The 18,580-nt window shown below is 41.5% G+C and overlaps 1 protein-coding gene across 2 annotated transcripts in view; it reads left to right on the forward strand.

The window, feature by feature from the left end:
• The window catches only part of FBXO9 (F-box protein 9), a 373,518-nt gene that overhangs the window by 230,200 nt on the left and 124,738 nt on the right, over positions 1-18,580 (forward strand). For both annotated transcript variants that reach the window (XM_086926428.1, XM_086926427.1), the window contains exon 9: positions 4,702-4,792. In XM_086926428.1, coding sequence (XP_086782554.1) covers positions 4,702-4,792 — 91 coding nt within the window. The remainder of the gene's footprint in view (positions 1-4,701; positions 4,793-18,580) is intronic.

Below are 18,580 nucleotides of genomic sequence, written 5' to 3' on the forward strand. Positions count from 1 at the left end.
GGAATTTTCAGCCACAGGGGAAATACAAGGATGTGAATTTATGAAAGACACCAATGTTGGGTAACCACTGTTACCAGTAAGGAAGATTTCTTGTCAAGGGTGTTGGGTTTGGAAACCCTTAATGACTCCATTTCCAAGCTGAGGGCAGTCCTTTCCTGAAGACAGCGTGAAACCCGTGAGAAAACGCTTGGTCCAAATCCATGAATCCCCACTGTAGTCAAATGAGAATTTGCACCTCTGTGACAAAATGCTTAGTAAACTTCTGAAAACACCCAAATCAGTCTGAGATCCAGAGTAAGAAATAGCAAGCTGCAGAAGGAGCACATCAAATTAGCTCACTATCTGAGATGTAATAAACACAATCTTTCAGAGAAAACATCCCCAGCCACAGGTTTATGAAAAAACTTTTCCATTTACATCCCAAAAATTAATTTGGACCCCACAAAAAGCCATAGTGAGAGTCCCCTCACTCCTGTGCCAATCATTGTGAGACCTCCTTAAAGCGAATCCAATCCCACCTCAAACAACAAGAATTAATTGCATGCGGGTTCGGATCTACAACTTAAAATCCTGTTTGCGAGCCTGAGAGTTCAATAAGATAGTGAGTGAAAAAGTTGCCTCGTAGTCCAAATCTACAACTAAAACTCCCTCAGTCGGACAACTCCCACAGGGAAATAGGCTTATTGCTAGAGGTTGTTGAGCCTCCCACATATATTCCCAGAGTTGCACAGAAAAGCTGCAGCACAAAACTTAAAACCATCATTAGAGTTTTAGCCGAATTATTAGTCTGTGTGCCTCCACCATAGCATTTGAAGGCTTTTAGCTATGTTGAAGATTTACCCTTATATCAACAGGCAGACTTTTTTCTAACCAAATAAGGGGTATGCTTAGCTCAGGCACCGCCAAATTGGACCTCACTGTAAGATGGTAATTTACCCTTTGTATTAAACTCACTATGAACTAAATTACTTATTTGCGTTATAAAAGATGCATGAGGGAGAGGAGAGAGTGAGGAGTTGTTTGGAATTAGTCCGCATTCTTGGCTACAGACTTAATGGAAATGCCTCTGGGAGAGACACACACAAGGTCATAGGCACACATGGCAGGAGATACTCTTTAGTGCAAAATTAAAAAGTATACACATTTACATTCTTTCTGTAAAAACACTAAGTGTTTCACTCTTGAGTCGCTGCCCCATGAACCTTTATTTGTTTCACCCTATGAAATCTGCACGACAATGTGTCATTGTGCAATGTGTCTGCTCACATTTGTCCAGATAACATGCACAAGACTATTGCACATATTTATGTCTGTGACGCATGGGCATGGATTTCCATGCATTGAGCTGAACGGAGAACCAAACTTTTTCTGGAGTTGTATTTTTTCTATATGTCTTCAAAAATAAAATATTCTCCAGTTCCAATTTGTGTTATTTCAATAAATGGAAAAGTCACAATCAATAGAAAAGCTAAAGATGCAAAATTGTGGAACAGAGTAGCTGTGTAAAATGATAAGGTAAATATAATAAAAGCACATTTTCATGTATTCGTAGGCAACGGCCATGCCACATTTGTGAGCAAACAATCAGCCATTCTCCTGGTTCCACATCTTGAAATGAAGAATGATTTTACAGATTTGCTCCTTTTGCCCTATCACTTATATACTTGTCAAACTCAGTTCACCGATGCACACTAAATGGAACTCTCAAGTCCCTGCAACTAAAGTTCTCTTAATTTTTGACTTACTATCAGAAGTGAAAGTGCTTTGGAACAGACGCATTATATGCAAGTACTAGCTTACCCGTCGCGCGTTGCTGTGATCTCGGAAGAAAGGAAATTTAAGGCAACTTGTTATGATAACATTTAATTTACATTGTGTCATTTTTATTGAAACGTATTCATTTTAATATGGAAAACATTTTAATGTGTTTTAATTCTGTTTATTTATTAGAGTGCTTGTGTATACACAGTATTTTTTGTTTTTTCGTCTGGTGCGTACACTAATAAATCAGAAGGTTTTCCGACGCGTGAGCTGGCCACATACAGTTTTCCATGTGAGAAGCACGGATTCTCCAAATCTAGTCCACACACTTGCAGCGATTGTCCTTGTGCTTTGTTGATGGTCATTGCAAAAGCGAGTCGCACCCGAAACTGAAAACGTTCAGTATTGGAAAGATTATGAGGACCCTGGTGGGCCAGGGGGCCGATATTGAACACATTTTTCTTTTTTTCTTTTTTTTGCCAAAAACCTTTGCGGGAGTGTACTCAACTTTTAACAATTTTTTTTTTTTTTTTTGCCAGAAACCTTAGTGTACTCAACAACTTCCCAAAGTTTCATGGTGATTATATGAATGGTGTAGTAATGCATAAAGGACAAACAGACATACTTGCGTTTTTATATATATAGAATATGTTGATGCTAGGCTCACATAGACTAAAAGTCCTTTAGGAAAAAAACTTGAACTGCTGCACAATGCCTCCTCATTTTTACAGCTTTAAATACGTGTGTTTGTTTAGTGGTACAAGATGCTATACAAATATTTTACTAACACAATAAATTGATTTATTTCAACGTTTGTGTTTGTGTAAAAACTAGACCAACTACTGTAAAACCTGCTACAAGCACAGAAACGTTTATTTTATGCTGTGGTAACTGGCCGAGGTTATCTCCCTCGTGCATGCCATATTTTGAAAGTATTTTAGGAGTTAAATATTGACTGTAAATGTGAACCATTCACTCAGTCAGCGATATTGTTGTGGTGCGGTTGTCTGGAGAAGGAAGCCCATGAATCTCCAGCCCATATTTCACAAACACCTTTACTACATGTCGTTTTTGGTGCGCCATTTCCTACATTCAAAGTTCCGTTTGGGACATTTCAAAGATTTTTTCGTTATTTTTATTACAGTTGCTTCTGATTTCACCGATGCAAGGTTTTTGTCATGTGCCTTTCTAAGAATTATGCACAAACAAAATAAAAGCCCCAGTTTCACTGCTTCTGAAACATGAAAGTGCAAGTTAATGTCTTGAAAGGCCACACCTACGACAGAAGAATTCAAGCGAAAGAAGCCCACATAGACTCGCTGGTAATAATTGTATCCACTTTTCCTTCAAAAACCATCTTTAATCCCCCTTCGGTGCCATTTAATTACTTGTTCCTAAAGACCGTTTCCCCTCTAAATGCATGCAGCTGCATTTCCTTTCGTAAGCGGGCTTGTTTTATAATTATGAAATTTCATCTTAATTAATGTGAGATTTTCCAGGTCACCAAGCCACAAAAATAAACAAAAACAATAAAATAAAATGAGCAGTAGCGCAGGAAGGACGGCAACAATGACAGGACTGAGGGGGTGCATTAAGGAGGCAAGAGATGGCCAGAAATAGCCAAGAAAAAAAACAATGAGTGAAATCACAAGCAGTAGCTCAGGAAAAATGGCAGCAATGTCGGGAGGGGGTGTGGATGAGGAGGCAACTGATGCCCAGAGATGGCCAATAAAAAAAACAATCAGTGAATTCCGATAGGAGGGAAGCAGGCTCCCAAAGGCAGGACAGATGTACACTATTCACCAACAAAGAGCAAAGGAATTTCGAAAGGCACGCAAAACAACCAGCCAAAAGTGCTGGGCGTGTTGGAAGTCCATAGACTAAATACAGTATGTCTTGCAGACAGCACTTGCACACTGCCTAGATCGACCTATAAAGGAAGGTTCGTGCCTGGCAAAAGGTTTATTTTGCAAGGTTGAAATGGCAGTTTAAAAACCCACGCACATGCTGCTCTGGTAAGCCTAAGACAGGTTTGCATGACTACTTAAGTGGATGGCACAACAAGTCCTGCAGGCTCACTACTAGCCTTTAATTTACATGCCCTGGGTACAGGTAGTGCCTCTTTACTAGGGACTCAAAAGTAAATTAAATATGCCATTTGGGTGTTAGCATTTTCTACCATGTTTAGAGAAGAGGGCGCAAGCACTTTAGCACTAGTTAGTAGGGGTAAAGTGCACAAGGTCCTAAGGCCAAATAAAACAAATTAATCAAAAATAGGAGGAAGGCAACAAGTCTGGGTATGACCATGCAGAAAGAGTCAACTCCAACAAATGTCAAATGGTAAATTATTGTGACTGTAGATCAACCCATTTTGAAGTGTGCAAACAATCAGCTAATAATGTCTTGGTAAGTATGCAGTTGCTTTTCTCTAACTCTTACACATTGCTGTAGTAGATCCTGCCATGTCTTTAGAAGTCTTAAAAGACTGAACTGTAAAATACTGTTTTTAAGAGAGGCCATAGAAACATGAAGCAATATGTTTTCTTTTGCTTTATTTTCCTAGAGTTAATAGTGTTCTTAGTAATTTAAATATATTTTGTGAAGACATCCTATAGTTTTGTTGAGCTTCTGTGCATTTGTATTTTGTTTAAATACTTTGTATCTTCTCAAACTACGAGTGACATTCATCAGTGCATGAGTCGGGGTGATAAATGTAGATTCTGTGAAAAATGCATCTTTACTATTTGGTGTTTATTTATAGTAAAGATTGCGGCGTTTAGATTCTTGGGGACATTTTTATACAATGCTGATCTAAGCTGTCCCTTAGCAGTTCAGTACTCAAACCTTGCTCTGATTAGTTGGCTAGTCTTTTCATTTGTATTTGGAAGGTAGGTGTGAATGGATGCACATATTTTTATTTGTTCTTTTTAATTCTTCTAGGGGTGTATATCAGCAGGACAACGTACATAAGGCAAGGAGAGCAATCCCTTGACGGTTTCTATAGAGCGTGGCACCAAGTGGAACATTACAGGTAGAACTGTAGGAATTCAGTGAGTGAAAAATTTCTCTCTCTCCTGGGTTTTTTAATACAACAATAAGGAACCTTTTGCTCTGACGTCTGCCCACCTATATCTGTTTTGTGGAGCCTTGACCTTAGGCATGGCGTTTTTCTATACTGACCTTGGATGGTATGTTCCAGTGGGAGGGGCGGATATGGCATGGTCAAGTGCATTAGAAATACAGTACTTTGACTTACGTCTAAAAAATTCGAAAACATCTAAAACAAAATTAAGGCTTTTCTGAAGGTCTTGCCTCTTGGTTTCCTAGTTGTAGGACCCTGTATGATCACTGTTTGTCTACTGCAGGATGCATTCTCCTATACATGTAAATCTCTGTAATAAATGGTGAAAGGTTTGCTTTTCTTGACGATACAATGACCGATATTTTAAAATCCATTTTTATCATTTTTCCTACTCTGATTATGTAAACATTTTAATAGGCTCTGTATATAAAACCACTGCATTGTTCTAGGTAAATGAAAAAAAAGCCTAGCATCAACTGTGATGTTCCAGTTCCTCTTCCCTCTTCAGTGTACAGCTGGACCCTTTGTCATCTATTTTTCTTAACCCACATTGAGGCACTCGGCAGGCAGTGGTGTGCAAAAATGCGGACGGAATCCTGTACAAATGTGCATTCAGAATACTATTTTATTTTGCCTACATTTTGGGATGAACTGGTGGAGAAGGATGGGTATGGTATGGACTAACATGATAGCTGTCAAATTTGGCTACCTCTGCTCCTGCGGCTGTGCTAAACGAAAACCAAAAGTGCAAAAAAGGGGCTGTGAAGAAAGATTGGGTGTTAGATGACTAAGTGTTCTCCCTCACACTCAGTTACATATATTGCAAGGCTCCCACAAGAGGTCTTAAATGCCTACTCCCAATGCAGTATTAGAATAAGCAATCCCACAATTAAGACATACACCATTGTTAATGTCTTTGAATGCTCACCTCCCTCTAAATCATCTGCTCTCATTTTTGGTGATGAAAGGGCCTAGCAAAATGGTTACTGTCAAGTCCTTCAAGTCCTTTTATGATGTTCCCGTCTGCCCCCTAACTTCTGCTGTGACAATTACTTCATCCTGTTCCCCCACAGTTTGGATCTTGGATGACTTCTGTGGTCTTGCAGTTTGTCTCCTTCTCCAGGTGCTTTGTTAGGGTCTCACTGTAAATGTATAATCTTCTTGTCTCAGAAGGAAGCCCAGGCCTCAAACCTGTTACTGATGCCAGCCTAAAAGTGTGATATGTTCATCCACAACCACTTTCAGCTTTATGGGAAAAGGTGCATGTATTTAAGATTCACCTTATGTAGTTTGTTCATCGTCAAAAATAAGCATCATTGATGCTAGGCTGCAAGTGCGTAGTTGCGGAATCTGCAGTGGCCCTGCCAGTCAGATAAATTGTGTCTGCAGTCCCTGTAATTGAGCCATTTGGCTATCTGGAGTTTGGAAGAGGTCCCTGGAGCAGCCATGAGTACCCCGTGCACCTGCTGAATTTTGAAACTCCCTTGGAGGCTAAGGACTTGCTTAGCCAGTGTGGTGTCTCTCCTGCTTCAGCTGCTCCACTCAATGCTTCTTTTCAATCTGTGTCTCCTCTGCCCAGGATGTCGTACAAATTTTGATTTTGAAGTAACAAAGAAGTTAAGGAAAGGTGATAGAGATTACATTTAGACTCTTTTCCACAGTCCAAGAACCACAGACCTTGTAGTCAGTCATTTGGTTCTAATATACTCTGTTCGACCATGTGCATGGTCTCCACACAGGGTTGAGAGGCATAAATACGTTCCTGTTACTCCTTTGGTGCCAGAAGATGAGATGCCTCTAGTTTCTACTCAAGGGTCTCTCCTCCCAAACCACAGAGGGACAAGAGGACCTTTAATTTGTCAGCCTGTAGCAAAGAAACACGTGGAGGCCTTGGAAGAAGCTCCAGTGTGAAGTCCCAAAATACCACCAACGCTAGCCACATCCCCCCACTGACATACAGCAAGTTTCCAGTGGTAGGGTTGTAGGACTCACTTCTCAGCAGACTGACATTCTTCAGAAACTGAACAGGTGTGTGGGCCTGATGACCTCAGTGTAGTAATGCTTGTGACACCACAGCCCATTTGCCAGTAATCTACAGAGGCACCATCTGTGAAGTGAGGCCCCAATTGGGTGGACCCAGTCCTAGCTCTGGGACCATGTGGGCACAGTGTGAGGACGGTATGACAACTGCTGTTATATTGATTACTGAGGTGTTGATCTCAGAAAGGCAAATCAATGAGAGTTCTGATGAAGTTCTATGTTGACAATTGCCTCACCAGTACACAGGACCTCCTTTCGCATTTGGCTAAGACTTCACCACAATCCAGGAGCCAAGAATGCTGATCAGGAGGGGAACAGGAGTCTCACACCGCTAGTTTCTGGCTGTACTCCCCTCAACGTTATCTTGTTGTGGTTGGTGAGCCTAAGCCCTTCTTCATAAATCCTGTGATTCCCTCTTCCATGTATTCAGCTTGGTAAGGCACCTCCTGGTCTGGAATTGTGCCTCGTAGCATTGCTTCCTTCCCGGAATTCCTGGTTACACAAACCAAGATGCAGAAATGTTGTCACAGTGCTCTCTTCATCCTAGCAATTGTAATATACACGCCTTCTAACACTCTCTGGGCGAAAACGCACTGATCATTGATAGATCATGGAAATCATCACAAGGAATGATAATCTTCAAGGGCCCCAGATCTTCCTTGGAGACTTTAACCTACACTGGAACTACCCAAATGACCAGTCAGTGAACAGCCTAAAGGCCTTCCTATCAAACCATGAGTTTCCCTAAATTTGTGACAGGCCAACTCACAACGTGGGTGAGACTCCTGACCTTATAATCTCAAAGACTGACAACATCTCCTTGGAGTCCATTAGCCCCTGTGACTGGACAGACCATTATCGCATCACCTTCCTTATCAATTTTAGCATGATTCCGAAGAAAGGGAAACCAAACAAAATAAAACCATGCAAAAGGAATCTTCATAATATAAACCACAAGAAAATAACTACCTTCAGTAGTAATACCTTGACTCCACAGACCAACATGGACAATGTCAATGACAACACACACTTCTAAAATATTTCCATATTGGAAGTTAATGACTCTGTCACTCCACTTCAACAAAACAATAGATCCAATAAAAACTGAAAGCCCTGGTTCAACCAAACCTGGCTCTTAGATGCCATAAATACTTGGTTACCAATCACAAACAAAAAAATGAGAAACCATCGTCCACCGGCTCCTTGGTTTACTGAGGCACTGAAAATGGAAAAGAAACTAACTGTAAAGGGTTAGAAAGGAAGTGGAGAAAGAATTATACTCCCACATCGACGAAATTAGTTTACTGTAATGCCTTAAAACACTATTACAAACTTTGTAAGCTAGCTAGAGCAGACTATGTTTCAACTACTATTCCAAACGCTGCTAACTGCTCTAAGACTCTTTTTAATACGGTTAAAGAACTGGCAGGCTCCAAAACTCTAGCCCGAAAACTCTAGCCCCGTCCCCTGCATTAACGAAGTCTAAGTGTGAGGCCTTGGCCTCCTTTTTGTGCAACAAGTGAGAATAATTTATCAAGACATTGTGCTTGATCAGACTAAAAAACATCTCCTGTTGCTGATTTATTCTTAAATTCGATGGGTCAAATGAACTTTTATAAACACTCTTTGCTGACTTGGCCTTCGCTCACCACTGAAAGTCTAACAGTACTTTTAAATAACATCCAATCTGGATCACCTAATGATCCTTTACCTGTTTCAGTACTAAGACAGTTGAGTGTTGACTCACTGGCTGTAATAATTAATCTCCTTAATGCCTCCCTACATAAAGCTACCATTCGAGCATCTTGGAAACATGCCATGATTCACCCCCTCCTCAAAAAGGCTAACCCCGGTCCTGAGGGGCCTAGTAACTACCGCCCTACATCCTTACTACCCATCTTTTCAAAAATCTTAGAAAGGCATATTCACCAACACCTCAGCAATTTTATAACAGCACATGATCTCCTCCACCCCTCCAAGTCGGGCTTCAGAGCGGCTTTCTCAACTGAAACCACCTTACTTGGAGTTACTGAAAATATACGACAACACATGGACAATGGTGATACCGTAGCGCTCATTTTATTAGATCTGAGCGCTGCCTTCGATACGGTGTCACACGCAGTACTTATTAACACAGTTAGGTCACAAGGCATCTGTGGGCCTGCTAAACCGGCTCACTGCCTTTCTTGCAAAACATACCTTCCAAGTGTTCTCACATTCAGCTTGCTCTGAAATCAATTCTTTTGTCCATGTGGTGCCGCAAGGGTCTATTCTTATTCTTAGCCCTGTACTATTTAATCTTTATGTGAGACCATTGGCTGTGGTAGCTTCAAAATCTGGAATATCCCTTTACTCTTACGCTGATGATTCTCAAATCATTTTCTCCCTTTCCTCACAGAAAATAGATGATCCATCAATTCTCAAAATTGGTTTAAACAAAATAGCATTTTGGATGCAGGAAAATTTTCTGAAGCTAAATGGGGAGAAAACAGAGATTCTAGTATTAGGGAATAAAAAAGACTTATGAAATCCCATACATTGTCCGAGTGGAATGGGCAACTTTCCTAACCCTTCCCCTCAAGTCAAAAATGTGGGCATTATAATAGATGACTCTCTCAGCATGCATTCTCAATCAATCAAAGTAACAGCGACTGCTACACCATCCTTATATGGCTAAGGAAAATCTGCTGGATGCTACCGGAATCCATCAGGAAAACCGTAGTCAATGCCTTAATAACATCAAGGCTTGACTTCGGAAATGTTCTTTACCTAAGGGCGAACAATGCTGTAGTCCACAGATTACAAATGGTTCAAAATGCCGCTGTCAGACTTCCATGCGCAGTCCCTATGTTCTACTCCATTTCGAACTACAGACGCAAGCTGCATTGGCTCAAAATAGAGAATAGAATAAAATTCAAGGCCCTGAGTCTCATGCACAAAATTAAATCCTGCTGTGCCCCTCGCTATCTTGAGTCCTTAGTCAGTCCCTACTTTCCCCCCATAATCTCCGTTCTGCCACCCAAGGAAGGTTTATTGTCCCGAAATTCAAACTTGCCCGGGTGGGCGGTAGGTCTTTTTCCTATCTTGGTCCCTCTACTTGGAACTCTTTACTCACAATCCTTCTAAACGAAACAAATTACATACAGTTTCGTAAGTCTTTGAAAACTTGGTTATTTGACAAATAAGTGCTCTAACTGCCTGGCTCTCAGCCCTGACCCGTCTTTTTGCGCCGGGAAACCCTTTTTGGGTATATGTTGCGCAATATAAATTTAAAAACTAACTAACGGCAACTTGAACACCAAAAGACACAATCTAAGATTAGCAGAAAGCCTGGAGAGCCTCTTCATCCTTTGATTTCAAAATATTCGAAATAGCCAAGCATCAGTCACACAACGTATCAAATCCGTCAGACTCCAGATCCAGCAACCTCCCAAACTGCGAATAACTGGCAGCTTTCTTCATGGAAAAAAACACAAAGATAGAGAATGAAGTACAACTTGCGAATGAACTACTACCAGCTGCCTCACTCAGTTTTTCACACACCACCCAGTATACTGAAGGGAATGCTCCATCCAGGCACCCGTCCAAAAACAATGCCTCTTGGCACACCTTCTCTTCAATCAACAAAAGTGACATTTACACATTCTTTCATCATTAAACTCATCTAATCACTACACTGACCCTTTACCTCTGTCTATATTCAAAGAGATCAAAGCCTTCATTCCCCCCCCTTTAGTCTAAGATTGTAAATGGCTCGCTACATCAGTGCACTATCCCTGATTGCCTAAAAGAATGCTCTGATCCTAATAACTTCCGACCCATCTCCAACATCCTACACTTGCGTAGCTCTTAGAAAAACTTGTCCAGATCCAACTCTGCAACCACAGAGGCAACTTTCAACTCCTTGACCAACACCAATCTGGTTTCAGTCAGTCACAGCACTGAATCTGCACTTACTAATGTTGTGGATGGCATATTAAAAATGCTGGATTGAAATGGTCATGCCTTCTGATACTGCTGGACTTATCGACCCACTTTGACACAGTTAAGCATGATAGTCTCCTGAAACTACTGCAACAAAGGATGGGCTTATCAGGGGTCATATTGCAATGGTTCTCCTCATTCCTCCAAAACAGATCCCAGACAGTCAAAATGAATCAATCTCTGTCTAAGTCCCGCACGATCACTCTTGGCATTCCACAGGGATCTGCTCTCTCACTCATTCTCTTCAATCTATTCCTGAAACAACTGGCAAAACACTTAGTCTGCTAACATCCACGATCATATGTACACTGGTGACACTCAGCTGTATCTCAAAATCGCTTTTCTAGAGGACATTATATCCCTCAATTCCATCTTGCAAAATACACATCTCTGGCTCACTGATGACTATCTCAAACTCAATGCTGCCAAAACCGAATTCTGTCTCATCACACCGTCGAATAACATCCCCAAGATCGATCTTTGGTTGAAACCTCTTACGGCCCTCAACTGCTTCCCTCACATCATAGGCTCTGCAAGATCCTTGGGTATTGCATTAGACAAACATCTGAGTATGCAGGATCACATTAGCGCAGTCACCAAAGGAGCAAATTACCAGCTGAGCATTCTGCTGAAACTTAAACCCTATCTTCCATATGAAGACCTAAAACAAGCGGTCCAAGCCCTTGTATTGCACAGAATGGATTATGGTAGCACCACACAATGTGGCTTACCTCGATACAAGTTGGACCGTCTTAGAGCCTCAGTCAACGCTGCAGCCAGACATATCTCCGGAACAAAAAGAAATACACACATCTCGCCGGTCCTAAAGTCCCTGAACTGACAACCGTAGGAAGCAAGCATTCAACTAAAAAGTGCATGCATGACTCCCAAAGCGCTACACTTCAATACCCTCAGTTATCTGGCTCAAAAGCTAGAAAAATCAGGGGGCTGCAGACCCTTGCGAAGTGCACTCACCCTGCTTTTGAAACTCCAACAAACTCATAAAAAGAAAACTGGCGTTCTCGGTTGTCGTACCTAATTTATCGAATTCTCTACCACTGGACGTTCGTCTAATCTCTTCCAATGCCTCATTAAAAAGCAAAGCAAAATCTTTTCTGCTAAGTTTTTACCCTAAGGCAATATATCTATGCTTATTGAAATGTAACCATACTATCTACTATTTATGATGCTTGGCCATCTTATTGCTGACTATTTTTTTAGATCATGTTTTTTACTCTAATTACTTTCATCACTGGGTTTGTCATTTGCTTGTGCCTATTTTACCATTCTAATTGATACCGTACGTCTTGTCATGTAAGGTGCTCTGATACCTACTATGGTCATGTAAAGCGCTATACAAAACTTTATAAATAAAACTTTGCCCATATCCCCCAATAGTAGCCCACAAGCTGGAAAAAAGAACCACTCCATCCGCCAACATTAGGCTACGGTCTCCAGAGCAACAGAAAGGGTATCACCAAACCTATTCAGTCAAAGAAGTGTTTCTGCTTGGACCGGAACAGCTCCTTTCACCCGTCCTATTGTTTGCGTGAGATCACTTAGAAGTGGAAGCTGTGGTGGTTCAGGAGAGAAATATGAGTTTTTTAAATGTGCTGTTGCTCAGTGTAGTCCAAATGTATACCATATCTCTTTTACTGATATTCATGTACAGCATAAATGAAATGTAACTTCACCACTAGGTGGTGAACCTTATTACCTTTTGCTCTCAACATTTGGAGGTGGGGAGTATTAACTCAGGTTGAAATCAATGACTTGTTTTTAAAATGTTACCTTAACCTGTAAGGGTCACCTAACGTAATGTCTACTGTGTTCATATAGGTTTGCTTTGACAAAATGATAATTGCTGAGGTACCACTACTTAATTTTCTATGGTCCATTCTGATCCAAAGGGAAACATTCCTAAGCACAACGTATCACTACATATCCAGTGCCTGTTCAGGGTACTTGAAGGCACGCCTAGAACTCTGCTGATAAGTATTGTCAGTAGACCTTGAAAGGGCGTTTGACAATCTTAACTGGCAACAACTGCTGGCATTTGTTCTTTGAATTGGTTTCTGGTGAAGTACATGTCCTGAAAAATACAGCCCAATAGGGTGTTGAAAGGGCCCTATGTGTGAAACTCCGACGAGAGACTGACGCAATTGACCACCAGTGTTTCCTTTTGCCAGAGCAGTAACGGATACCTGCATGATTGAGCAGTGCTAGGGAGCGCTGGAACTGGCAACGTCTTGCTTGGACACTTCTGGATGCCCTGAAGAAGCCATATGTTGGTGAAATGTATTGGCTGCACACTTCTTTACTTGTGTTTTAAATAAAACACATAATAAAAGAGGATACACTCCACCGGAGGACCTTGTTGTCTTACTTGCTTTGTACTTTTTTTTTTAAGTTCAAGTTTATTGAAACCAAAAACATAGCATAAATACAAAATGTAATACAGTCAATCAACGAGAGGCATAAGAGACATGCAAATGAAATTTAAGGAGGTATAATAAAACGGAATCAATAAACACCTATAGCTAAATCATGAAAAAGAAATAGCAAGGAAGGGAAAAAGAAAACAAAATAAATGGGGGAATGGAGCATGACAATTCATAAAACGTAATATTGTATGCAAATAATGAATGTAAATAAAACAATGTGTGATAGACAGCAAGCAATAAATAAGCACAGAACTTGTAAATCGAAATAAAAAGAGAAATAAGCAAAATCATGGTGGTTTGTGAACATCATCAGATGGATTTTGGTAATTAACAATAACAGTTTGAGGAGAGGGAGAGGTTTTGGAAAGGTAGGTAGTGAGAGGGATCCATAACATATCTCGTTTAACAGCCAATGAAATGGGGGTAATATAGTTGGTATCAAGTCTATGATGGAAACAAATAGCATTCCACCAAGCAGAATTGTAGCATTGGAACCTTTTCTTACTAAGCTCCGACTAGATGCCCAAATTACCGGTTTTAACCCTGGTCCCCATCAAGTTAAATTGTCGGTTTATGCAGACGACATTCTTTTTTATTGCTCTAACCCTGAGTCCACTCTTCCTGCCTTTTCACTCCAAGTTGACGCCTTCTCACAGGTTTCAGGATATCGTCTTAACCGTGACAAATGTGAAGTTTTACCCCTTAATGTTTTATGTCAACGTCATTATTTCGATCATACTGGTTTCTCTTGGCAGTCAACTAAAGTAAAATATTTAGGATTATGGTTTTCCCCTTCCATATCAGACACTTTGAAGGCTAATTTTGATTATATTACAAAGAAATTGAGTGACTCTATTACTAGATGGCATCCCCTCTTTCTTTCATGGTGGGGTCGTTTGGACTGCATCAAAATGATGCTAGCTCCTATAGTTTTGTATTTCCTATCCATGATTCCCGTTCGCATACCCTGTTACTATTTTAAGCGTCTAGATTCACTCTTGGTGAAATTTCTTTGGAAAAATAAACCCCCTCGGATCGCCTTATCCTCTCTTAAAAAAGATAAACAATCTGGAGGTCTTAAATTTCCAGATTTTAAGGCTTACCATTATTCTTTCATCCTTAAACAAGCCTCTCGCTGGCTTTCCACTGATACTCCCACTTACTCTCCTGTTTGGCTCACTCTGGAAAAATCTCTCATTTCACCGTTTACTTTTTTGGAGATTCTTGCCTTTTCTGCCAACGTTTCTTTCTTGAAATCCCCTGTCATTGCTCATACCCGTCATCTCTTAACCCCCCTTTTACCCTCTTCCTATCCCTCTCTTACTTCTTTATCTCATCAGTCCATTTGGCATAATAAATTTCTGTGCATCAAGAATCGTTCCTTTTATTGGAAATCTTGGCAATCCAAAGGTCTATCTTGGATCTCCCAACTTCTATCCCATAACGCCCCTCTGTCTTTTACAGACCTTCAAACTCAATTTTTCCTCCCCGCTTCCTTTAGGAAACAATACGACCTGTTACTTCCTGCTCTTCTTCAGTTTCTTCAATCTCTTCCTCTGAGATACCTTCCTCTTATTCTACTATTCGCCCACTTTTGGATTCTTCCCCACCCGCTTCTCTTTTATACAAATGTCTTATGACTTCGCCTCATCGACTCAAATCAAAGACTGAATTGGCCTGGGAACGGGATTTATCAATATCCTGGCCTATCTCTTTATGGGATAAGCTGTGGTTAAAAATACACAAAACGTCCAGAGCTGCTAATACCACTCAGACTCTTTACTTTTTATATAATCGTTTACTTTTCACTCCACAAAAATTAGCCACCTTTTCCCAAGACCTCTCGCCTAAATGTTGGTCCTGCTCCTGTCCACATGCAGATTTACTTCACATGCTGTTTCATTGCCCCAACATTGCTTCCTTTTGGAAACTGGTCTGGTCTCGTTTACATAAGATTTTTGGTTTTACACTTCCTTTCTCCCTTCCCAATGTCCTTTTGGGTTCCCTATCCCCTGATTTACCACTTTCTCCTTCTCACTTTAAGTTGCTTGACCTGTTTTTAGCCGTTGCATTTCATCTCATTACCTCCAATTGGAAAGATTCCACTAAAGTTAGTTATTCTTGCTTTACTTGCTTGTACTTTTATCATCACATTGTCTTAAAGAATTGTTTTTTAGTTGCCTCTCAAATTTGTATTAACAGCAGTGGAGTTTCCAAGGCGATTCTCGTTCTGAGGTGCTTTTCTTCTTATGTGCAGCTGAATAGGCTTCAGTATAGGAAAATGATTAAGACTAGGCTATTTCCCCTCAAATAAGTTCCGGCACTGCGCCTGGACAAACACACGTCATGCTCTCTTTAGTTCCAAAATGGCTCGGCATTTGTACGCTTTATAAATATTTTACTTGTGTTCGAGGCATGTGGGCTGCTGAATTCATATTTTGTGCATAGATCGCCGCCTAGTGGTGGGTCCGGATGATTGCACTTTGTTGTCTTGGAAGATGCGCATGGGTATCTTCTCCATCCTCAGATTGTTTTTTTCCGCCATTGGGTGCGAATGCTAACTCCTATACTCCAACTTAGGGATCAAAAACAAAACTTTTCTAAAGGACAAAAGGCCTTTGATTCGACGGTATTGTTCTCGCTCGGTACCTCTCTACTCGATCCAGCCTTCCATCTCGAATCGGTCGTCGTCGCGGGCCGTTGGACCTTTTCGACGGTATACAACATTTAGCACGCATTTTTTACCACGCAATACCTTTACCACGCATTTTTTACAACGCAGATGCCTTTACAACGCATACCATTACAACGTAAGTATTGGTAAGTATTTAATTATATTTAAAATGTAATAGGTTTGGGTTTTTGGGTAAGGGGGTATTTTTAGGGTTCAGGGCTAGGTTTAGGTTTTTGGGTAAGGGGGTATTTTTAGTGTTCAGGGCTAGGTTTGGGTTTTTGGGTAAAGGGGTATTTTTAGGGTTCAGGGTTATGTTTGGGCTTTTGGGTAAAGGGGTATTTTTAGGGTTCAGGGCTAGGTTTGGGTTTTTGGGTAAGGGGTATTTTTAGGGTTCAGGGCTAGGTTTGGGTTTTTGGGTACAGGGGTATTTTTAGGGTTCAGGGCTAGGTTTGGGTTTTTGGGTAAAGGGGTATTTTTAGGGTTCAGGGCTAGGTTTGGGTTTTCGGGTAAAGGGGTATTTTTAGGGTTCAGGGTTAGGTTTGGGTTTTTGGGTAAAGGGATATTTTTAGGGTTCAGGGCTAGGTTTGGGTTTTTGGGTAAGGGGGTATTTTTAGGGTTCAGGGCTAGGTTTGGGTTTTGGGGTAAAGGGGTATTTTTAGGGTTCAGGGCTAGGTTTGGGTTTTTGGGTAAAGGGGTATTTTTAGGGTTCAGGGCTAGGTTTGGGTTTTTGGGTAAAGGGGTATTTTTAGGGTTCAGGGCTAGGTTTGGGTTTTTGGGTAAGGGGGTATTTTTAGGGTTCAGGGTTAGGTTTGGGTTTTTGGGTAAGGGGGTATTTTTAGGGTTCAGGGCTAGGTTTGGGTTTTTGGGAAAAGGGGTATTTTAGGGTTCAGGGATAGGTTTGAGTTTTTATTAAAATTAAATTAAAATTAAATTATATTAATTTAAATTACTTAAATTTTTTAAAATATTATATACTTACCAATACTTACGTTGTAATGGTATGCGTTGTAAAGGCATCTGCGTTGTAAAAAAATGCGTTGTAATGGTACTTCGTTGAAATGGATCCTGCGTTGTAAAAATTGCGTTGTAAAGGTATGCGTGCTAAAAGTATGCGTGGTAACGTCATACATCCCTTTTCGACCCCACGTGAGTCGACCGTCGATGGAAAGAAGCCCGTTTAAAAGGTGCCCACAATGCAAATCCAAGTTCTCACGTACTGATAAGCACTCGGTATGCAACAAGTGCCTTTCCCCAGACCATAAGGAAGAAACCTGTCCAGCCTGCGCCCAGTTTTGATCAAAGAAAACTATTAGAAACCGACGAGCCGCTAGGCAAGAAATGCAGCGACAGGCACCGGACCTGGACAACATCTTCGATGATTTGATTTATCAATTTGTATAGCGCGCGATTGCCCATGGGATGACCAGGATCTACAGAAAACTCCAGACTCTGACCTAGAATTAGTCACCGTCGAGGACTCCGATGACGACATCCCACCGGGGCAAATCGTGAGTACCCTGCCCCCGACTCCAACTACCCCGTTACCAAAGGCTCCGGTCAAGGCATCGCCAAAAGGCTTTAGCCAAGATCAGAAGAAAGTTTCACAAGCATCGCCATCCGGCTCGGCTCCGAAACCTTCTGAGACCCCAGGGCCCAGTGCCATCGTCCCAAAGAAGGTTCCAGAGCCAAGGTTCCAGAGCCAAAGAAAGTTGTTGACCCGAAGGGCGTCGATCCGAAAAAGGCCATACAGCCAAAGAGCGTCGAGCCAAAAAAGACTGTCGACCCCAAGAAGGCCGCACAGCCAAAAATTGTCGAGCCAAGACAGGTGGAAGGGTATACTCAGATGTGAGTCCCTAGCTCATTGCACCATCAGGATTCAAGCAAGCCGGGCCGAAGACGGCTGAAATGCCAGAAACCGGTCCCCGGTAGCTTGTTTCCTTCCCAGTATAAGAATTGGCTTGGTAGTTTGGTCTGCCCTGTTCCCATGATGCACTGGGCCAGGGTCAGACTAATTTGCATATGGCCAAGTTCTGAGCTGGGATGGTGCAGTGAGCTAAAAAATGGTGATGGATCAAGCCCTGATCTCTGGACTGGGTAAGAGTGGTCTGCTTAATTCAGACACTCTGTTCATCACCACCCCCTTTTCTGAATCATTTTTGTCCACCACAAGCGTGGAAGGGTATACTCAGATGTGAGTCCCTAGCTCATTGCACCATCAGGATTCAAGCAAGCCGGGCCGAAGACGGCTGAAATGCCAGAAACCGGTCCCCGGTAGCTTGTTTCCTTCCCAGTATAAGAATTGGCTTGGTAGTTTGGTCTGCCCTGTTCCCATGATGCACTGGGCCAGGGTCAGACTAATTTGCATATGGCCAAGTTCTGAGCTGGGATGGTGCAGTGAGCTAAAAAATGGTGATGGATCAAGCCCTGATCTCTGGACTGGGTAAAAGTGGTCTGCTTAATTCAGACACTCTGTTCATCACCACCCCCTTTTCTGAATCATTTTTGTCCACCATAAACGTGGAAGGGTATACTCAGATGTGAGTCCCTAGCTCATTGCACCATCAGGATTCAAGCAAGCCGGGCCGAAGACGGCTG

The sequence above is a fragment of the Lissotriton vulgaris genome, chromosome 6, assembly GCF_964263255.1.
Source record: "Lissotriton vulgaris chromosome 6, aLisVul1.2, whole genome shotgun sequence".
Taxonomy (NCBI): domain Eukaryota; kingdom Metazoa; phylum Chordata; class Amphibia; order Caudata; family Salamandridae; genus Lissotriton; species Lissotriton vulgaris.